This window comes from Mesoplodon densirostris, chromosome 1 (assembly GCF_025265405.1).
Source record: "Mesoplodon densirostris isolate mMesDen1 chromosome 1, mMesDen1 primary haplotype, whole genome shotgun sequence".
Lineage (NCBI taxonomy): Eukaryota > Metazoa > Chordata > Mammalia > Artiodactyla > Ziphiidae > Mesoplodon > Mesoplodon densirostris.
In genome coordinates, this window is record NC_082661.1 from 224,836,084 (window position 1) to 224,860,451 (window position 24,368).

Genomic DNA, 24,368 nt, shown 5'->3' on the forward strand with positions numbered 1-24,368 from the left:
CAGATACCAAAATCCACAGATGCTCAAGTCCCATAGTTGACCATCCTTATCTGCAGATTCTGCATCAGAGGATTCAACATACCGTGTAGTACTGTAGAATTAATTGAAAACAAAATCTGTGTATAAGTTGGACCCACGCAGTTCAAACCTCTGTTGTTCAAGGGTCAACTGTGTTTTAAAAAGAGGAGCAACAGTCTACCATAGAGGCAGCTTTGAAGCTAGATGAGACAACAGATTTGAATTCGTCAGAAAATAGATTTGACTTTGTCGGAAAAAAGATAAAAATACAAAGCATAATAATTGATATCTATTAGCCATTACAATCTCTTAATGATCAGATAAAAGAAAGACTCCCCAATAATAATTTACCTATTAAAGATGGTATCATTTAAAGAAGAAAAAATACTTAAATTTTATTTTCAAGAGCCATGTAGGCATAAGCAATCTTGTAAACAGAGTAAGCCATTCTGGCATAAAACAACTGTAACAACTTCAAAAAAATCTGTACACCATTTCGTTTTGATAAACCTCTTATCTCTGTATTCAAATATAAGTACGCTGCACTATTGACCAGTGATTCTATGAGTGACACACAGACATTTCAGTTTTGTTGATTGTCTGTCAACAAAGCACCTCTTTAAAGAACTCTATAATTTACGTGAACAATGAACCATAACTATAATTTGACACAAAGTAGGTAAATGTGGGTCACATACAACACTTTCAATTGTTGATAGAAACAAACACAGAAACTTTATTGCATTTAGCTCTGTACAACAGAACTCTTATTTATACTATGGAACTACCAGTTATACTACCAGTTATACTGTAGTATAGCCGGAAATTCCAATAACTGATTCTTCCAATAGCAGTGAAGTTGCTGCATATTATTTTGCTCTGTAGAAACCAAAACTTTCTCCAAACTATTAAAACTGTGTAACTTCTAATGCTATTAATCTCTTAAAATTTGACATGTAATGTGCCACTTTTCTTTTATTCTAAATTCAAAGACCAGGTTAACTTCAAAGTTTTTTTTTCTGAAAAATAAGATTAAAATAAATGTCTGAAAGAATATCATTGCTAGATAGTAGAAACAGGATGTGCAGATTGAGTCAAGTTCAGTTCTGGCACACCGACTTGAGAATGCCAACTCTCTCTCTTAGGAATTAAAAATACTTGAATACAGGTTACTCCTTTCGTACTCTTCTTTTGCGTACTGACTTTACTGGCCCATCTCCAGATCCTGTGCTCTCATCTGCTTCCCTCATCTAGGGAAAAAAATATGAAAACGTTTATTTTCATACAGTGGGCAACTAGTAGAGAGTAGTAAATAATGTATTTCTTATTCTCTAAAATACATGTTTCTAACAAAACATCTTTATGTTTATATATATCTTTATCTTTATGTTCCTTTACTTAATAACTGATCAAAAACGTGTATATAAATTGATGTGTTTCAATTTGTTCATCTTTTGCCATGATTACATTTTTAGAATAACTCTGTCAAATATGCATCTGACAAGGAATAATGCTAATAACTCAATTCATGATTTTATTTCATGATTTACAACTTAATCTAATGTCATGGTTAATTAAAGGTTACATGATAGTTTCATTGTGGGATATTAAGCATTAACTATACATCACAATGTTTCTGTAAGTAATGAATTGCTGAGCTGGTTTTACAGAGACTTTTTCAGAACTTCTGGTACCTAATACTTGGAGAAAAATTAACAGAGAGGAAAGGGAAACATTAAACTTATGGTTTGGGCTTTTTCTCTCCTTTAATTCTTATCCTTCCAGAATAATCATTTATATATAAATTAAAATTGTATAACAATAAAATAATGCAGGTATTATACAAAATAGTTATAATTATTTCTAAAGGTTATATTATATAAAAATTGATTTATTTTAGCTCACTGACAAACATACAAGAAGATTAAAAGACTGAAAAGATGGAATTTAGATACTTTTAAAGGTACACAAAATATTTTACAAAGCAAAATATAACTAGAATACACATTCAGTGAATGATTCCAAGTATTATTATTAAAAGAGTGACAGCGGGAAACAAGGACTGTTTAAAACTCTGTTCTGGAAGAAATTATCTTCACCCAGCTCCCTCTAAATAAAGATATTCATACTAGATAATGAGCCCCAAAACCCATTTAAAAAAAAACTCACTAGGCAGTTAAGACCAGTAACCAGGTATATGTACTGAATAAGCTTTAGAAAACAATTAAAACAATAACAACAGAAGTTTATCTGGGAGATTTCTTCAAATAAACAAAACAGCAAGTTTATCTCACCACATGCAACAGCCCAGGCATAACGGACCTTTACCCTACCTAACTCTAAGCTATGAGAGTGCTGGGGACCGCGACCAGCAGGTTGGGTTATGCAGCTCTTAGAGGGCTAGAGAAGCAGAGAAAACAGGCTTGGTGGGGTATATACTAGGTGAAAGAAGAAAGCTCGGGTTCTGAATTATACCTGGATGGTTTCTGATTCCATAACTGACTATAAAAAAAGGCACTGTGGAAAGTTCTATCATACATCAGGATGGAAAAGGGGGCAGACATATCAAGTTAATGAAAAACTAGTTTATTAAAGATTTGAGAAAAACACCATTACCAGGCATAGTACTCAACTACCCAATGAATGAAATCTTTCAAAATGTTACAGTTAAATAACTGTGACAGTGAGAATGTTTTCACAATGGCTAAAAGAAAATTGTCTTGTAATAAACAGAATTACTTTTTAAATATTCAGATGGTCTGCTTATTACACCTTTCAACAAAACACTTTAATGAAGTCATTTTTTACAGACGTAGCTCTCTCTTTATATTTTGTAAACCAAAGGCTTACTTTATACTGTTTCATTAGGCATTAAGAGGACATAAATTACATTATTTTCATGCTTTCCTTAAGGATACATTTTAAAGCAATATGTATGCTCTTAAGAAAGCTGGGAGAAATATGGCAAAAAATTCTTCAAAAACCAGATTGCTTTTATTAAATATTTTTTTATGGATTAACAGTCATACATAGAAACTAGTTTATTTTCTGTTAAAGAGTTGCTTACCTCATCCTCTGATCCAGACTTATTTGATTTATTACCTTCTTCTTGTCCTTCTATGGTTTCAATTTCTTCTTCACTCTTTTCCTCAGGTTCACCTTCCTCTTCTAGAATTTTTTATTAAACAGATTTTATTAAAGGCAAAAACTTGAATTAGAATTTTGCTACTTAAAGTATTAAATAAAAGTGGAGGGATGTATTTAAATTCCAATATTTAAAAGCAATTTCTTCCATTAGACATTTTAAAAAATTTAAATAGAAATATTTAGTTTACCACATTTTATAAATAAATCATCATATTTGAGGAAAGGGGCAGGTTTAAAGAATTTTAAAGCACTCAGTCTGTATGTAAAATGAAAACCAAAGAATGTGTGTGTATGTGTGTACACACATATATGAAAATATACGTGTGTGCATGTGTGTTTTGAGAGAGTATGTTTTTTAAATCAACTGTTTCATCAACTATTAAGTTAAAAACAGTGCTCAAGATATAATTTAGGTTATAAAGGGCTCATTCTGGAGCCTGGCTTGGGATGCCTGACAAATAGCAATAGTTTTATTGCTACCTCAATGTGCATAAGGAAGTCACACTGGAGAGGCACCAAAAAAAGCCTCAGCTGTCTTCAGTTCTAACATCTTCTGGAGTTTAGTAGAGGGTGGGAAGGGGACGTATGATTCAGCAATGCTTTCAAGAGATTAAACTATTTGTTCTACATGATAAATTATCTGATAAACAACAGCCCTTGGGAGACTTGGTGTGGATTTTGTTGCTGCAATCACCTGCTTTAAACCGATTACTATTCTACAGAAGCCATGGTCTGTACCTCCCATCTCATCCTTGGAGGGGAGAAAAATCTTTGCAAAAAGCTACGGCATATGGGATTCATAGTTGCTAGGTTCTGAAGCAACTGAACAATTTTTACACCTCTTTCTTCCTAGAAAACAAAAGTCATACGTTGGATGTCTGCTCAGGTACAACCCAGGCAAGGATATTACTCCTCTTCGCCAGTCACGCCTTCTTGGGGATTCAAATGGTATACATTTGACAATAAACAAGTGCAACAGCCAGTGTTTACCACTTAATCTTACTATTTTAAGTGAGCTTTGCCGAGCTTTGTCCCCATTATTAATCACCATCATCGTCTTACCTTTTTCAAGAATTTCACCATCACTTTGCTGTTTCTCCTCTTCCAAGTCTTCCAAGTGTACTGGTTTCTCCAGGGCTGCTTTCTCTTCCTCCTTCTCTTCTTGCTCTAGTGCTACCTTTGTTTGTGGTTTACATATGTCCAGTTGTTTGAACTCCGCATCTTCATATCTTTTCTGTCGCAGTTTAACACAAGCTATTTTTACTAAAAGCAAAGCACTATTTACAAAAAGACTTTTTTACAATAAGTGATATCATAGTGAACTATCAGTAAAAACTTACAGGCAATTTAGTTTATTACTTTTAAGAACCACATGCTCCAATATAGAACTCCTAAACACTAAGAGATTTTTTATTTTATTTATTTTTTTTTTTACTGTTGACGAAAATTCATTTTCTTTACCTTTACTTTTCTTGGCCAACAAAATGAAGTAATTAATGCTATTGGGAGCACTGCTGTCACAAGATAAATGAACCAAAGCCATGGGCGCTCTTCAGTAGCTGCCATCAACTGTTTGTATAAACTAGGCTAGAGAAGAAATAAGCATAAAAAGGCATATAGATTTTATAAACCTTCATTCAGAAATACAGCCTACAAAAACAAAAAACTTATTTCACCTAGGTGGTTTTATATTAAGGAATCATGAATTTGTAAGATAAAAAATATTTTATTTTCTCATTTTGTGCTTCGTAAAGTTTAAACAATTATTCACATGCATTGCTGTTTGACACTTTGTAGTAGAAGGTACATTATACTATATAGGTGAATATTGCTAACCTACCAGCAAGAATTAGGACAGTTTTCTCTTTTGGTAAGTTTCAGGATAGAACTACTCTTTATGGATGTGTTATCTGGTTCATTTAGAAGTACACAACTCTCTGATAACTCATCCTGTACTTTTAAAAAACTTACTAAAAAAAAAAAAATCAACCTGATAATCATTGTTTTCTTTTTCTTGTTTATTAACAAATTTTACACACAACCTTCAGGAAGGAAATTATTTCTCTTACTAAAATAAAATCTAAAATCAGCAAATGTTTTAGCTAAAAGAGTTTCCAAATGAGAATCCCTTTACCTTTACTTACTCTTCTGATGGTTTTTGCTAATATCCAAAGAGACCTAATGTGAGGTACACATTTTTCTTTACAGTAGTTGGTTTTAAATATAGATTCTCCAAGATGCATTGTGTTGAAATACTTAGCTTATTCTTTTCTAAGTAGTGTTAAGATTTGGGGAAAAAAAACTGGAACATAATAATATTAAATTTTAAAAGTTTCTATACTCCTCTAAGTGAAAAGTAGTTAAAGTGAATAAAGAATATTTAGATTACTGTTCCCATTTAGGCCTTAAACTGATAGGTGACAAAGATATTAAGTCTCATTTCTAGTAGTAGTAGTGGTCTCATTTCTATAACCATCAAAAGGCACTCAATCCCATTATGCTATCATAATTTAATAAATGAAATGAAGACTTACATATATATAATTCATTATTAATTTATAATGAAGCTGAATCATATTTGGTAAAGCTAAATACTCTGTCTACATAAATTTATTTAGATATGTTTCTTTAGCATTTAGTAATTATTGCACATTTATTTACCTTTTTAAAGGCCATTTGTACAACCTATAACCAGGACCACATCCTATTATTACCATATGGTAAATACTGTACCTCATTATCATTTTCTATCATTATTTTCACTCCCCAACCATCTGCAGCCCAGCGATCTGCTACTTCCTTTTCCGAACAAATAATAAAATTATCAAAGTAGATATCAGAGGTCATGGACCAAAGCTCTAAACCAAGAGCACGGAAGGAAGTCAGAAGAAATGGGTGACTGTCTTCAAAATAATCTGGATTAGGAATTTTTCGAGGACTCCAGATACCCTGTGAGAAAAAATAATTCAAAGACATTTTCAAATAAAATAATTATAAATGTTACTCAAGAAGTAGTTGGTGTTGAATGAAATTAGCAATACTAACTGGAAAAAAGAAAACTTTAACTGATAATTAATTCATTAGTAATTCACTAGAAATAAAATCTTGTTTCTTCTTATCCGGAACACGATGTTCCCCATGAAATATATCCTGTACATGATGTTCCCTATGAACAATGACTTTAAACTCTGCAAAAGGGGACTTCCCTGGTTGTCCAGTGGTTAAGACTCTGTGCTCCCAATACAGGGGCCCTGGGTTCGATCCCTGGCTGGGGAAGTAAGATCCCACATACCACAACTAAGCCCACACACTGCAACTACTGAGCCCGTGTGCTCTAGAGCCGGCCCGCTGCAACTAAAGAAGCCTGAGTGCCACAATGAAGACCCAGCGCAGCCAAAATAAGTAAAATAAATAAGTAAACTGCCAAAAAAAAAAAAAAGAGGCAGAGTGAAAATCCAATACAGAAACTTGAGTAATTAAATTTCACAACTGACACTGTATTAGACAAGTTGGGGTTTTTTTACATTTAGTAAAGATATTCAAGGCAAGATTCATTACAATTGTTCAAATCAGAGATCACTGTATGGCAAAAACGGAACCGCACCTTTCAACATATACTCGTGATAGGCATCAATAATCAACCATGGTTGAATCTCAGAACAATTTTTCAACACAGAAGTTCCATTAGATCTTGAGTGATTAAATTCAACCAAATCAAATAAATTGGACAATATGATCACTCACTGACTTATTCCACATCACATATGACTATTCTGTGCCAGGCACTATGCCAGATGCTAGGATACAGTGGTAATCAAGGCAGACATGGTCCCTGCATTATGGTGTTTAAAGTCTAATGAAGGAGATAGATGTTAAAAAAGTTACCAAAACAGACATTTTGTGATAAATACTCTAAAGAAAAACTACAGTGAGCAAACAGAATATATAACTGTATATATAAAATAAATGTTAGAAAATGTCAATGAATAATTAGATAAAACTAGAGGGTTAAATGGATAACATAAGGACTTCTACCCCCCAAACTAGGTATACTCAAAAAATATCTGATTCATATTAGGGAAAAAAATTCAATTTTAATAATACCAGAGAGTAAGGAGCACGTTAATTAAGCACAGACTTTAATTACTAAAATGTACAACCTGAGTCTTCTTGATCAGAAGTCACTTCTTATATTTAATTCTAAAATGAAATTTTATTCCAAAGTGATCATCAGTATAAGGAAAAATATAGTATAAAGTAACTTATCTTTAGTTCTTAATTTTATTCCCCCAGAAAATTAAATAAGGAATGTTTCACTTTTTAAACATAAATTAGTTGGAGTCTATGTTCTTTGACTTCTTAAGATAGCTAAGGCACACTATTATACAAATCAAATTTCCTGAAGTTAACATAACATTATCAATAACTAGATAAATAGCACAACATTTTAAAGTTTACTATGGGACTGGAACAAGTGGTTATTACCTGGTAGTTAGGGTTATCTATCATTGGAGGTCTCCATATTCCTTTGTATTTTGGGTTATCTATCATGGGAGGGCTCCACTCACCACACCCAATCCGACATGCTGGATTAGAAATCTGAGGTGCCTCCCATTCTCCATCCATGTCTTCATTCCTTAGGATATTAGAACAAAGCAAATGGAGGAACCTCAAGTCTCTCCTGTCAGTCATATAAACTAGTAACAAAAAAGTAAGTAAGAAACATATGAAATTGACATTTGAAGATGAAAAATGCTTACCAGTCAATGGGTTTTTCAGCATTAGGATCTGGAATAAATTTCGGTTCATTATCAAGCCAGCCATCAGGTTTAACAACAGTTGAATCTTCTATTTGGGCAGGTTCACTTTCATCCCTGTAAATACAGTATTTTACGCTAATTATTAATTATTCAAGCAGTTTAAAAATGCATGCTACAAAATTCATAAGGTACCAAAAGGCATTTCCTACCCTGTCTTTGTACCTACTACCTCCCCTCTCTCTCATCCACCTAAATCTTCTACTATACACTTGTTTATATATATTACTTGTTATGTTCTATACACACATGCACATATGTATGTGTGTGTGTATATGTATATATATATACACACATACATATATATATATATACATACTTTTTTTTACACAAATGATAGCATTCTATACAGAGTATGTTAGACCTTGCTTTTGTTCACTTAAAAACTCATTCATCAACAAACATATATGGGATGACTACTGCATGTCAAGACTGTTCTAGGAGCTCTGTTTTATATAAATATATATCTGCTTCATTCTTCTTAACAGTTGCATAGTTTTATGCTTTGTGAATAAATAATAATTTATTTAATCTATCTATTGTTGAGAATAGTGTTTTCAAAAACTTACTATGATGAATAATGCTATAATTAATATCCTGGAATATATTAGAAATTAATAAGAAATTAGTTGTCAGCTATATGAAGTAAAAATTTTTTCCAGTTTCTCATGCATTTTTTAATGTAGCTCATGGTGAGGACTTTTTTTTTTTTTTTTGCCATGTAAAACTCATTTATTTTCATGTAGTTGAAATTTATTAACATTTTCCTTTATGATTCTTCAATTTTATGTCATATTTGGAAAGGTCTTCCCTACTCCAATATTATTTTTTAAAAACTCTCCATATTTAATTCTAGTAATTTTTATATTTTCATTTAAAAATAACACTTAGGGCTTCTCTGGTGGCGCAGCAGTTGAGAGTCCGCCTGCCGATGCAGGGGACACGGGTTCGTGCCCCGGTCCGGGAAGATCCCAAATGCCGCGGAGCGGCTAGGCCCGTGGGCCGTGGCCGCTGAGCCTGAGCGTCCGGAGCCTGTGCTCTGCAACGGGGGAGGCCACAACAGTGAGAGGCCCGCATACCGCAAAAAAAATAAATAAATAAAATAAAATAAAAAAAAAAATAACACTTAGAAAGTAAATTCTGAAGTATATAAACATAGTCACAGTAAGTAGTGAATAGAATTACTAACATAATTTTTGTCTTTACAGAAAAGTAAAAATTTTAAATAAGAAGCTACATTATGATTTTCTAAACAAAACTTGAATAACAAACTGAAATAATCAACAATATATATGTAAAGACTGAGTAACAAACTGAAATAATCAAATCTATGTATGTAAAGACTTGTACTTGCCTGTTATCAATGTTATCTTAGGGTCTCTGAGGGCTCAGAGTAACCAGGGTTTAAAATTTAAGGGTGCATCTCTTTTAGCACTTTATAAAAAAAATTCTCACACATTTCACCTATCAGAATGAGGTTGGTATATATAGTTTCTCTCATTGTTTCTCTCATTGTACAGTTTCTCTCATGAAATTGTACAGTTTCTCTCATGTCCCAGCCCTACTCTTTATGGGCAAACAAATATGAAACAATGTTAGAAAGCCCACATGGAGGGATGTAGTCCTACCTTTTCTGATAGCATGAATTCATGGAAGTGATACACTAATAAGTGACTTATTAATTTTTTTTTAAATGTACTATTCTTCCTACCTTGCACAAGTTACTTCCTACCTTGCACAAGTTACTTCCCTATTATACTATTTCCCTTAAGGCAAAGACATTTTCACTGCTAACCAGTACCCCTATTTATCTAAAAGAGAGTCAACATGTTAACACTTCTGGTTTTCCAAGACCAACATTCTATGTTCTGAATAGGTGGTAAACCCCAATGTTTACAAACAACAAGAACTGGAAGAAATAGTAATAGATACTTTCCAAAATGAAGTACACAGAGAAAAACTGGTTTTAAAAAATGAATAGATTCTCAGTGACTTGTGTAACAAATGTAAAGCAGTCTAACACACATTTAAGGGCATTCCAAAAAAGAGATGGGGAGGCATACATAAATATTTAAGAAAATAATGGCCAAATGTTACCCAAATTTGATATAAACTATAAACCCACATTTCAAAAAACTCAAAGAATCCAAAGCAAGGCAAATATACACACACACACACAAATGACATCGAGGCACAACAAAAATCAAACTATTGAAAACCAGTAACAGTGAAAATAAATCTTAAAACCAAATAGAAAAAAATGACATATTATGTAAAGGAGAACAAGGATGAGAATAACAACTGACTTCTTATCAGAATCAGTGTGAGTCTCATGATAAGGAACGGCTGTTGCAAAATAACTATCAACCTATAACCCCACAGTGAAAAATCCTTCAAAAATGAAGGCAGGATAAAGAGATTTTCAGACAAATAATTTAAGAGAATGCAATGACAACAGGTATGTACTACAATGTATTCAGACAAGTTTATCAAGCAGAAGGAAAACAGTAACAGACAAGAATTTCTATCTACATAAAAGAAGAAGAGTACCAGAAATGGTAAATATGTGGGTAAATAAAAGAACTTTTTCCTCATAACTGTCTGATAAAAAGAGACTGATAGAAGAATAAATATGCAAGGCCTTCACAGTATATAAAGAAGGAAATGTATGATAATAGCATGAAGGATGTATGGGAAAAATATAAGACTCTCATATGATTTACTTAGACATGAAGTGGTATAACACTATTTGAGAGTAGACTGAAATAGGTTTAAGATGCATATTGCAAACCCTAGAGCAACCAGCAAAACAACAAACTACAGATGAAAAGCCAAAAAGCCAATAGAGAGGAAAAAATAGAAGACTCAAATAAAATATAACTCAATCTGAAAAAACCCAGGAAAAACATTTTATAAAAAGCCACAGAATATATGGGACAAAGAAAAAAACAAGTAGTGAGATGGTAGGTTTACACCCAACCATAGCAATAAGTGCATTAAATGTAGATGGTTTAAAACACTCAAATTAAAAGGCAAGACCCAAATGTAGTTGCCTACAAGAAAATCACCTGAAAAATAAAGGCATATACAGGTTACAGGTAAATAATGGAAAATACTATTCAATGGAAACATGATTTAAAAGAAAATTGGAGTGCTGATTTAATATCAGACCAAGTAGACTTCAAGACAGAGAGTATTATAAGAGTTTATAAAGAAGGACATTTTATAATAAAAAGGTCAGTTCCTCAAGAGGTCATGAAATACTGTGAACTGATCTAGTAACAGATCTTCAAAATACTTGAAGCAAAAACTAATAGAACTCAAAGGAGATAAAGACAAATCCACAATCACAGTTGAAGATTTTAGTTCTCTTCTCTCAGTAAGAGAACAGTCTGAAAACCATCAAGAATATAAAAGCTTTTGAACAATTCTATCAACCATCCTGATGTAACTGATATTTGTGAATGTTTTCTGACCACAATAGAATTAACTTGGGAGTTAAAATGAAAATTATATCTGGAAAATCCATAAATAATTGACAACAAAGCAACACATTTAAAAATACATGAATCAAAGAAGAAATCACTAGGGAAATTATAAAACAGTATGAACTGAATATATATTTGTGGAACTTAGTTAAAACAGTGCTTAGAGAAATTTTACAGCTGTTTCTATCGGAAATTATTTTCTACCTTAATAAGGTAGAAAAGAGAAGCAAATTAAGTCCAAAGTAAGAAGAGGAAGGAAATAATGAAATACAAAAAAGGCCAATGGAAGGGAAAAAACTAAAACAAAAGGTGGTCCTCCAAAAAGCTCAATAAAATTGATAAACCCTCAGCTAGACACATCAAGAAAAAACACTAATTGCCATATCAGAAAAGAAAGAGGGGACATCAGTACAGATCATTACAGACATTAAATGGATGATAAGAGATGCTGGAACAATTAGACACCCATATTTTTGAAAATTAATCTTGATTTATACCTCACACTACATACAACAATTAACTCAGAACAGAGTTTTAGTCAAAACTATTTGTCTAGAAAACAAAAAGAAAATCTTTGTCACATTTAGGCAAAGACATCTTATCTTAGTAAGATGCAAAAAGCATGAATCATCAAAGACAAATATTGACAAACCGGACTTCATAAAAATTTAAAACTTCTGCTCTCTGTTATGAAAATTAAGACAAGCCCCAGAGTGAAAGGAAATATTGCATACTGCATATCTATATTAATTGACTATTGCTGCATAACAAATTACCCCAAAACTTAGGGGCTTAAAGTAACAGTTATTACTGTGGTGTCTGTACTGCGAAATCTGGGTGCCACCTAACCGGGTCCTCGCCTCAGGGACTCTGGCACTGGCAATCTCAGACTGAGGTAGGCAGCTTCTGAAATGGTTTCCAATGATCCTGCCTCCTGGTATTCATGTCCATGTGAAGTCTCCTCTCCTTGAGTGTGGGTGGGACCTAATAACGTGCTATTAATGAACAGAAATTAGTAATGGTATGTTACTTCCAAGATTAAGTTATAAAATACTGTATATTAGTTTCCCTAGGCTGCTGTGACAAAACACCACAATTTGGGTGGCTTAAAGGGACAGAAATTTATTATCTCACAATTCTGGAAACTAGAAATTTGAAATCAAAGTTTTGGGCAGGACCATGCTCTCTCTGGAGGCTCCAGGACAGGATCTTTCCTTGTTTCTTCCTTGCTTCTGGTGGCCGCTGACGACCGTTGGCATTCCCTGGCTTGTAGATGCATCACTGCAATTTCTGCCTCAATCGTCACATCGTGTTCTCCCTGTGTGTCTGTGTCCAAATTTCCCTCTTCTTACAAGGACACCGGTAGTACTAGATTTAGGGCCCACCCTAATCCAGTATTACTTCATCTTAACTTGATTAGAGATGCAGAGGTCCTAATTCCAAATAAAGTCACAATTACAGGTTCTGGGTAGACATGGAATTTTGGAGGACAGTGTTAACCCAGTACAGACTGTAACCTCCATCTTCTTCGCACTCTCTTCTCCCCTCCCTTCCCCTCTCCCTTGCTTCCGTTGAAGACAGCTACCATGCTGTGAGATACTCTGTGGTGAGGCCTAGATTGCAAGGAACCAAGGGATGACTCTGGCCAACACCCAGCCAGGAACTGAGGCCCTCAGTCCAACAACAATTCAGTCCCTTGAGAGACTGAATCCTGCCAATGCCCACTTGAGTGAAACTGAAACTGGATCCGCTCCTCATTGAGCCTTTAGATGACTATAGCCCCAGCTGACATCTTAACTGCAGCTGAAAGGCCCAGGGCCAAAGGACCTACTAAGCTGCAGTCAGAATCCTGAATCACAAGAAACTGAGAGATAACAAATGTTGTCTTAAGCCACTAAATTTTGGGGTAATTTGTTATACAGAACTAGATAACTGACAAAACACCTGTATCCAGAATATAAAGAACTCTCATAACTGAATATAAAAAAATAACCCAAATAAAGCAGTGGAAAAAATTGAAAAGATACTTCTCCAAAGAAACTGATATGAATGGCAAGTAAATGAAAATTGGGGAAATTAAGGATTAGTCATTAGGGAAATGTAAATCAAAACTACAATTAGATACCACTACAAACCTTTTAGAATACCCAAAGAAAAACAGAAAAACAAAAACAGATAATACCAATAGGTCAAAAGGTACAAACTTCCAGTTATAAGATAAATAAGTCCTGGGGATGTAAGGTACAGCGTGGTGACTACAGTTCACCACACGATATCATATATTTGAAAGTTAAGAAGAGTGAATCTTAAAAGTTCTCAAAACAAGAAAAAAAGCTGTTAACTATGTGAAGTGATGGATGTTAACTAAACTTACTGTAGTGATCATTTTGCAATATATACATATATCAAATCATTATGTTGTACACATAAACTATTACAATATTATATGTCAATTATATCTCAGTTAAAAAAAACAGTTAATACCAAATGCTGTTAATGTATAACATCTGGAACTCTTACATAATGGTGGGAATGCAAAATGGTATAGCCCTTTGGAAAAGTTTGGCAGTTTCTTACAAATTTAAACATACACTTATTGTACAGTCAAACTCCTAGGTATTTATCGAAGAAAAAGGAAAAATTATGTCTATACAAAACCCTGACCACAAATGTTTGTAACAGCTCTATTCATAATTGCCCCAAACTGGAAACAACCAAAACTTCCATCAATATGTGAATGGATAAACAAATTATGATGCATCCCTACAATGGTACACTACTCAGCAATAAAACAAAACTAATTACTGATACAAGCAAAAAATACAGATAAATCTCAGAAAGCATCATTCTGAGTGAAAGAAATCAGAAACAAAAGTTATATACTGTATAATTCCATCTTATATGATATTCTGGAAAAGGCAAAGCTATAAGGGACAGAAATCACATCAGTAGTTTCCAGAGGTTAAAGGTGGAAGGAGGGAATTGATTACAAAAGGATATAAAGGCCTTTGGGGAATGATGGAAATATTCTACATCATGACTGCGGTAGCGGTTAGATCACTGTATATATTTTTCCAAATTCATAGAACTGTATATCTAAAATAAATGGATTTAACTGTATGAACATTATACTTCAATAAATCTGACAGAAAAAAAACATGCAATCAGAATCCAGCAAACATCCAAAGGACAATACTTGTTGACCAAGGAGATTGCAAGGTTAGTCAACATTAGAAAATCAATCAATATAATTCACCACACTAAGAAAATAAAGGAGAAAAACCACGTGGTCATCTCAATAGATGCACAAAAAGTGTTTTACAAAATATGACACCCAATCATGGGGAAAAAAAACTTAGTAAACTAAGAATAAAACTTTTTTTACTCATACTTAGTACATCTACCTTTATGTAGTCACCTCCCAACTGTACTAGGGTTGGTCTGTGTGACAAACAGAATACAGCTGAAGTGATGGCATGTCACTTTTGAGATTAGGTTATAAAAGGCACTGCAATTTCTGTGGTTGTGCTCTCTCCCTCTTGGATCACTCCCTCTAGGGGAGCCACCTGCCATGTCATGAGCACACCTAAGGAGAGGCCTAGGTGGCAGGGAACTGAAACTTCCTGACAAAGGCTACAAGAAGCCAGTGGGAAGTGGATCCTCCAGCTGCCCAAGTCAAGCTTTCAGACGCAGGCAGCTCTTACTGGCAGCTCGACTACAACCTCAGGAGAGTCTGAGCCAGAACCGGGGAGCTAGCCACTCCCAGATTCCTGCCTCTCAGGAACTGGGTGAGTTCATGTTTGTTGTCTTCAGTTTTTTGGTAATTTGTTACACAGCAATAGATAGCCAATAGGGTGGGTTAAATACATAAAGACAGACAATCTACTTAGCAAAACCATAATTAAGAGTTAACTGTCAGCAGGAAAAAAAAACGTTCTTAGGAATAAAGGTAACAAGATTTTAGGGAGAAATTACAAAACATACTTGAAGGACAAAGAATATCTCAGTTAAATGGAGAGATGTAAAAGTATCCCTCACCATCTGAATTCAAGCTATAGGTAATCTGGAACTGAATACATTTCTTTTAAGGAAAATATTCATAATCCTGTAGAATGGAAACCACACAAATACTCAGCTAGTGAACATTTTATGGGTAAGCAAACTGGTATGAGTAAATCCTATATAAGATGCTGAGAATATGGCTTTTTAAGCCAACTAATCGTTAACTGAAAACACCGCAACTATGTAAAGTACGCACACACATACATGATAAAGATCAAACTGGGAACTAAAATTAAAGTGTTGGTGTTTTAGATTCATGGAATTTTTTCCCCCACAGCATTGAAAACATACAAAATACAAATACTATATTGAAAAGGGCCACAAAATTAAAATATTAATTAAAATGAAAATTAAGATAATTAAGAGGCAGGGGAGTGCAAAATCCGTTTTAGAGAAGTATTTCACCCAAAATAGTCAAAATAAGTAGTACTGATGTTTAAAAGAATAAGCTTCATTGGTTGTAAACTTCACTTAAACACATGTTACTTCAGATAAACACACGTTACTTTATGCCAAAGAACGCTTTGCTACTGAATTCTTTGCTTACCAGTCTTCTGGTTTGACAGCAGAAGGATCAGGGATTTTTGCTCTTTCATCCCAATCATCAGGTTTTTTATCACTGGGATCTTCAATTTCTTTGGGAGGACTGATAGGAGGAACCACATCCTCTAGTAGGTTTCCTTTGTTTACAACTATCTGATCAATTAATACTTCAAATGTGTCATCTGGATTCATCACTAAAGACCAATTTAAACATATTACACTTATCATATTGACAGACATGACATGTTAAAGATAATCTTCTACCCTAAACTTCATGGGTAAAATTTTCTCTCAACCACAATAGAGGAATTACCGACGTATTAAATCAAAATACACTGAAATCACTAGATATAATGCTTTCTAAAACCAAAGATAAAATTTTAAGTAATAATAATAATTTAATAAAATGCTCCATTACTTCTAAAATAAAAAATATCCAATAGCTAACTCAGCTTAGGACTCACATGACCAGTCAGCTTCACTCTTTCATAGTTAAAGAATACAACCCAATCTTCACTATTTTAAAATAATTTTTTGAAACGACCTCAAACTTTAAAAGTTGCAAGTATGCTATAAAGAACCTTATTTTTTCTTGAATTACTTGAGAGTAAATTACTGACCTCATCCGTATCATCCCTGAATGTTTTAATGTATATTTCCTATAAACAAGGACATTCTCCTATATAACCCAAATCTAGGCACCAAAATCAGGAATTTAACATTGATACATTCTTATGATTTCCTAGAAATCTATAAAGCTCATTGGCATTTCAAATTTATTGATTCATACACCATAGTGAAAAATGTCTTAAGGATGATTGAAAATATTCAACGTCACACTTTAGTACGTTTGTTTTGAGGTAAATTCTAGCTCTTTAAAAGTCCCTAAGCCAAAAGTTTCATAAAGGACCCCCTTATCATTGTAATGACAAAATAAAAGCTCTTTCTCCCTTCTGTAAACATGGGGTGGGGAGTCACTGAGTATAATTTATATCTTTGGAAAGAATTGTAAATGAAAGTAGCTGCTTAACATTTGCTTTTAGTAAGTTAAGGAAGTAGGAGCTGTCAATAAATGTCAGGATGATCCTGACTTAACTAGATAAATGGGCTAACACTTTCTGTAAAAGCAATTCTGAAGTAATAACAATCTCCAAAGGTTTCAGTCACAACAATGTCAAATTATTTATATCAAAATCAAATATTGCAATTTATATACAAACTCAAATAATGTAAATGAACACTCAGTATTTTCTCCCTTCTCTTTTTTCTCCACCATTTCCTCTTCTATTACAGCTGAGATTATAAAACTATATTACTACACAAAAGAAAAAAGTCAAGATTGAAGCAGAACTGAAAATAAGATCTTAAATGCAAAAATGTGCTGGACCCTTTCTAATAAAAAAAAAGACATTTCTCAAGAAAAATCCCGAAAAGACTATTTTCTGAATAAATTTTGCATCTGAAATGTTTTAAAATTATAATAAATCAGAAAAGCACATGACAACTACACATATGTGAAAAGACATCTTTGCCCAAAATTTTTAGCCAAAAAACCTTTCCGTTTATAAAACTGTATTCAATGTTCTAAATGAATTTACAACAAAAGGCATTGGATTATAAAGTCTTTTAAGGGACCCTGTAAGGTTCTTAGAACAACTACAGGATAATGTTATAAAAATATAGTAGTATTACAGAAAGTTTTTTTAAAAAGAAAATAGCCACTTGATAATCCTAGCACAACAAAAGTTTTTGTGTATAGTAGTAAGAAAAGCAAATGTTTAAGAGTCAGACTTGAGTTTTAATTCCAGTCTTAACCAATTACTTTTGTTTCCTAGGGCAAGTTACTTAACCTAAATTAAGGCAAAATAGAGAGAAACACAGGATGGTTGTAAACAAAGTGTCTAGCATAGAGCATGGTACCTATCAGGTGATTAATAAAAATTAGTTTTTTCTAGTCTTTTTCTTTTTGTTTGCATAATATGTCTAGTGGCCATCAGGATGTGCCTCCAATTTGAATCTCGTTTTCTTTCCCAATTTTAATATTATAAATGTCTCTTCCTTGTTGCCAAATATTTTCATAGTTATCATTTTGTATTGTATAGAAAGAAAACCACTACTGTAACATTTGGGTTGCTTCCAATTTACAGTATATTTTTACACATAGGTCATTTTCTTTCTTCTGGATTATTTTCTTTGGATAAATTCCTGAAAGTGGAATTGTGGCCTTTGATTACACTACCAAAGTGCTTTTGACCAGGTTTATACAAAGTCTAATTAAAATTCATTTTTCCTAGTTATAATTTCTCATTATCTCTACATTTCTACAGTTTACTTTATGCTCCCCAAAATGTCTAGTACTATTCCAATTTCAGAAAAAGGTCTTTGATATCAATGCTGATATTAAAAATAAAATTGGTCCCTACGTTGGCAGACAAAATGAATGTTTCTGTAACTGCAGTTTTTGGAAAGAAAACTGAAATATCTTAGTCTTGGATGGAGTTGTCCTGTTAGGTTCTGACATGCTGTGATTTTTAAGTAATCATGGGCAGAACAAACCTCTATAACTGTATGTTCTTGGGAAGAGGAAAAACAATCCCATGTAGTGTTCCTCCTAGTCAACATATACGCAAACTCCTAGTTACAAAAGTAAAGCTAAGTATGTTAATAGATGGTTGCTCAATGCTTTCCCTTTCAAAGTTTTCCCACAACTACCACAAGGCAGGACCCAACAATGACAACTGCCTATAGAATAAAGTCTAATATTAAGGGCTTCCTCCTCTTTAACCTTTTTCTCCAGTTTTCTATTCTTTCAGCACCACTAATGTCAGGGTGCCTAAAATATCCCTTTCCTCTCCTATCTCCCACATTGTATCTACACTTCAAGACTAGGTCGAATATAACCGCCTTCACTAGGTTTTCTCCAAGTTTCCAAACTGAAAGTAATATTGTTTTTGAGCTCTTAAGTACCTCATACGACACTTTACTTTCTACCTGTGCTGTAAGTATGTGTCTTATTCTCCTAAAGAGATAAGCCCTTAACAGAAGGACCTGTGTTTCTCCCAAAGCACTTGCCATGAAAACATTGGTAGTCAACAAATATCTTTGAATTAATGAATGAATTAAAAGGACATACCAAGGGTATAAAGATGAGTCCTCCTGTCTGTAAAGAACTTTTTAAGGTCTACATCTGGACGTTTGGCATGCTTCTCTTCAAAAACTCCAGTTTGGGGATGTTTATGTCGGAAGATAAAATGAAGTTTATAATCTTCTCCACATTTATCTGGTCCAAACATAATGGTATAGGATGTTTTATCATAAAAGTTTTCCTTCAAAGAGAGACGAGTATTGGGATTAGTCCAGAATTAGAGTATTTAATGGATTTCTCTATTCTACCCCATTGGGTAGAGTTCACAAAAATGTATCAAATGCTAATTCACCAAAGAATTAGTTGACACAATTGACAATAAAGGATGTGGAAAACACAACAAATTTTATTTCAAAATAGTTTTTTAAGTGCACACACTAATTCCATCCTCAAGATGTAGGAGAGAAGCTGGAACCACTCTAGCAACATCATAATGTTTTAGTTACTCTATATAGATCTGTATTATTAATATTTTATTAAGAAAATTAAGCACAGAGAAAAGCATTCTGTGACTTAAGACTACAGTGCTTACTTAGCCATTACTACTATTCAGTAAGACACCAGAAAATGGCACCCCTTAGCACAATGTGAAGAAGAGATTCAGACTCAAAAACAGACACAGCAACATGCTCCCCGTTTTATTACTGGTCATTTCTCTTCATTTGGCATGGACACTGGTTAAGAGCATGGGATCTGGAGTTCAAATCCTACCGTTGCCTTTAAACCAGCTGTGTATGGCCCTGAGCAAATTTCTTAACCTCCCTGTGGTTCTATTTCATTACCTCTGATGAAGATAATAATAGTATGTACCTTATAAGGTTTCTCTGAGGATTAACTGAATTAATTAGATAACGTGCTTAGAAAAATAGTTGGTATTTGACTTTATTATTGCCATTGTACCTTCAGGTGATCATCACATCACAATACCTAAGTGTTTCACCATCTACTACAAATGGCTTCCCCTTTACCGGATCCTAATAACAGTAAATGAATCCTTTAATCTGTTTCATAGCCACGCATTCTGACAAATATCTCATTAATGTCTTTTTATCTTATTTTTGTTATATGCAGAAATCCTGACATAGCCTCCTGTAGGAGGATGCTATAAGAAATGTCTCCAAACCTCAAATGGTCCTAATGTAACCTGCTTCACTATGAAAACATTTTTAACTTAGTAAATTTTTGCAGACTGCCAATTCCTGAACTGGCCTGCCTTTTTAATTTGGTTCCTTGGCCATTTTGTTTTACTACTTTGCTCCATTATCTTACTTCTCCTGTGATTATTATTTTGTAAAGAAAATAACTGTAAGCTGATCTTTTAGTGACATTTATAAGCACCAGGTTATTTTTTATTTATAGACATAGCAAACTTTTTTATGTGGCTAATGATTACAAAACATGCCATCAAGTAACACAGCCGCGTATGAAACTTGAAGGCACACTGTAAAAGCTATATAAACTCACGGTGGATAAAAATTTTCAAAGTTATTTTCGATTTCAGTTGAAAATGAAAATTTCAGTTGTGTCAATTGCTCCTTAAAAATACTTATTAACTTTAATAAGGTTTTCTTAAACATTAAAATATCATACCAGATTCAAACCATCAGTGTCTGCTAGGAGTTTAATGTATGCACCTCCACAATCAATACCATCTTGAAAATTTACTTCATATCTAAATGAAGGGAAAAAGAATCATACTGCTGATAAATAAAAATTACTAACTGTTCTTCAAAATCTAATGTATTACTCTCAATTCATTTAAACACAAATATTTTACATTACCAGAAAGCTCATACAAAGCATATCCACAACCTATAGGGAACAAGCAGAAATGACTTTTCTGTGCACATCCTTAAAATATTAAAAATAGAATGACTATAATCAACTATACAAAAGCCAACCAATTTGTCGAAATAATTTTTTTCATCAAAACTGTTGAACTAAGAATAAAATACTTCGACTAAAACTTTTAACAGGAAACTTCAAATTAAAATAAGGTACATACTATACATAGTCTTTATAAACTAAAGACAAAGACTATGGGGGTCATGGCTACAGCATAAATTTCTAAGAAATTGCTAATGATCCTAGATATCCAGTCTGCTACTAATTTGTCTTTTAGTTCAGCTACACTGAAACCATGTTAAATAAGTTGTACATTTAATTAAATACCACCAGCAAAGAGATTTCATAATCTCAGTCAATAACCTGGAATATTTCAGATCTTAACAGCCAGGAGATAGGGGAAACACAGTGTAACAGCTAAAAGAGTGAACTGACATGGCAGTCTCTTCATAGATTTACAACACTCTAATTCTCAGCAAAAGTTCCGTTGTTGTTTTGTCTTGTTTAGGCAATGACAGTCTTACTGAACACTATTTAGAAGAGATTTTCAGTAAATTGATGAATTACATGTGACAAACCGGATATCAAACTGAAAAACAGTGAAAACCAAAAAAGTTATGATTTAGTTTAATGAATTAAAGCAAAAAGAGATAAAAACTAGAGGAGCAACAGGACACAGTGATCATTTTAATGAAGGACTATAGTTTAAAATGTTTCTGAAGAAAGTTTAGAGACAAAGTAAAAAAAAAAAAAAAAGCATACAAAACTTTGACAGTTTGAACCCAATTAGTATATGTATTTTGTATAGAAAAGAAATAGAGAAAATACAGTAAACTTTTAAGTGATCATCTCTGAGTTGCTGGAGATTATGGTGATTCCCCTCCCTACTTTCTACTCTGCTTTATTTCTCAAGATATCTGCAACAGTGGTTACAAGCAAGTACTTCTGAGTCAGGAAGACCTGAGATTTTTTTCTGGATTCTGGTAATACATAGGCTAAAGGCACGTTACTGAAGCTCTAGTCTCTATTTGCTCATCTGTAACGTGGGAATATTGCAGATACCTACACCTCAAAGGACTGTTACGATGATTAGAAGTTGTCATGCACAGTGATGAGCCAATAAATGCTCAAAAATGTTAGCTTCTGTTATGATCAGAAGAAAAGTTTTGTTTTGTTCTTTTTCATTTTTTAAATAGTTTGTTTCCTCAAAGCCTTATCAATACTTTTAAGCAGTAGCTGATAAACTTTTTTTTCATGAAACATGTCTTTGAAGAGTACAAAGTAAAAGGAATGCTGCATAATGTGAACTAAAGGTAAATATTTGCTACTCTAAGTAAAATAAAATAAAAAGAGATATAGTTTTAGTATAGGTGATCCAAGGAGAAAGCGTTCTGTGAAAAGAACTAGAGAGAACAATTGTGTAAATTGTCTCTATAAATGTTAAGACAGCTCTGCTGTCTTAGTATGCCTGGACTCGATCACTATGTCTATTTCATACGCTGCAAACTTCCAGATTTTTCAAATCATTAACTTGTGCCTAGTATAAATAGTTCACAATGGATTCGAGGATCAGTGAAATGTATGTCATAGAGCTTCACTGCTGCTAATCTTAAATCATAGGAAAAATGAGGACAAATGCAGAATATATGTTAACCCTATTTTCTTTAGAGTAGCATTTTCTAAACTGTCCCATGAAATAGTAATTATTGCTAGGGGGGTAAAAAACTTCTGTGGTCAATTATGTTTGGGAAACAAAATATTCAAGTTAAAAACAGGTTTTCATACAGAGAACTTCTCAAAGTCTTTAATGGGCAAATATGCTTCCTTATCTTTAAGGTTCAGATATTCTTAGTTTCTAAAACTTATATGACCACGTAATGCATATTAATATGTACACAATTTGGAAAAAGCAGCTTTAGAGTAAAGTTATGTCATAAATCTATAGTATTTATAGTAGTTAATATAAAATTTCTTTTTATTTATCTCATTTCATCAAAATTAAGAATAACAAATATTCACTATCCTTCTTTGAACTGTTTTCAAGCATATCAAACACTGCTATTCCATTCTTCTTGATTCTCCTTTTCTTTTTCAGAATAATAATTTCACAACTGCTTTAATAATTTTTTTAGACTTATTATCCTTGCTTCTAATCTTGCAAGCTATCTTTCACTTGCTTGCCTAGCAGTGATTTATACTTTCTGAAAATGCCAAATTTGATTCATTTTACTCTGGAGAAGTTAAACTTTATATTATTTTCCGTTACCCTTTCATTTAAGCCACAAAGGATTAAAATAGAAAATGATATTATGTTCATCTAACTTCAACAGAATAAGAAGATTACTTTCAAATTTTCAAGAAAAAAGAAACCCCAAACTCTGAATAATGACATATATCAAGCTCAAATATTAATCCCAGTAAGTACTTATAACAATATTTTTCATTTGTTTAAATGGTTGTATACTCTTTGACATTATTTGATATTTTACATTTATTGAAATAACAGTGCAACTAAGCCAAAGCATCACAGCTGAAAAATTAGCCCAATTATACCAAATGCCATATTGTTTTAAATTTCTAAAATACAAAATGGCATTTTAGTTACACCACATAGGAATATATTTAACATGTTAACAAAAAACTGAAGTGGTTCTGGAGTGTTAAGTTTACAGTTAATGGTATTTCCTTACACTGTAATTAACTTCGGACAGCCCAATCTTCTAAGGTAGAAAGTAACATTTCTGCATTTCCTTTTCTTTGTTTTTAATATGAATTTCATTGGTTTTGTAATTGTATTTGTACACATCTATTTTGGTTTTATACCAGTGTAGGTGAAACAAGCTTGAGGAATTTACACTTGATTTTACGACAGTTACACATGCAAACAACATGACAATAAAACTAGTTTATGTCATATAGCAGGGGAGGGAAGGGGTGACTGTCTGTGAGATCATGTGCCCTTTAAAAGGGCACTTTCTCTTTAAATGAATTTGCTGCCTTTGAATCTTATCACTGGTTTACCAGCAATATTTATGGTTCCATTCTGAATATACTGAGGTTAATATATCTTAATAGCAAGTCATTTTAAGTAAAGAGTTAAAATAAAAACGGTGATTTTAGTATGCACTATATAGTTTATGGTGGTGGAATGTTGCATATTACAGCATATATTATATACTTTTTCAACTAACCTGCTTTTCACTCGAAACCTCAGGGTGTCTGTGTGTATACATGCATTGTGTATTTAAGCAAATGAAATGGAAAAGGAAAATCTGGTTTTTTATGCCCATTTTATACCCATTA

General features: G+C 33.1%; 1 protein-coding gene across 3 annotated transcripts in view; it reads right to left on the reverse strand.

Moving 5' to 3' along the window:
* Positions 1-387: 387 nt before the first annotated feature.
* Positions 388-24,368, reverse strand: part of CLGN (calmegin) — a 45,034-nt gene continuing 21,053 nt past the window's right edge. For all 3 annotated transcript variants that reach the window (XM_060115657.1, XM_060115665.1, XM_060115675.1), the window contains 10 exons: positions 20,811-20,892; positions 19,209-19,401; positions 16,080-16,269; positions 7,926-8,039; positions 7,651-7,801; positions 5,899-6,114; positions 4,627-4,752; positions 4,228-4,399; positions 3,086-3,186; positions 388-1,268 (listed from right to left, as the gene is read on the reverse strand). In XM_060115657.1, the coding sequence (XP_059971640.1) occupies positions 1,188-1,268; positions 3,086-3,186; positions 4,228-4,399; positions 4,627-4,752; positions 5,899-6,114; positions 7,651-7,801; positions 7,926-8,039; positions 16,080-16,269; positions 19,209-19,401; positions 20,811-20,892 (1,426 nt within the window). In that variant the 3' untranslated portion in view covers positions 388-1,187. The remainder of the gene's footprint in view (positions 1,269-3,085; positions 3,187-4,227; positions 4,400-4,626; positions 4,753-5,898; positions 6,115-7,650; positions 7,802-7,925; positions 8,040-16,079; positions 16,270-19,208; positions 19,402-20,810; positions 20,893-24,368) is intronic.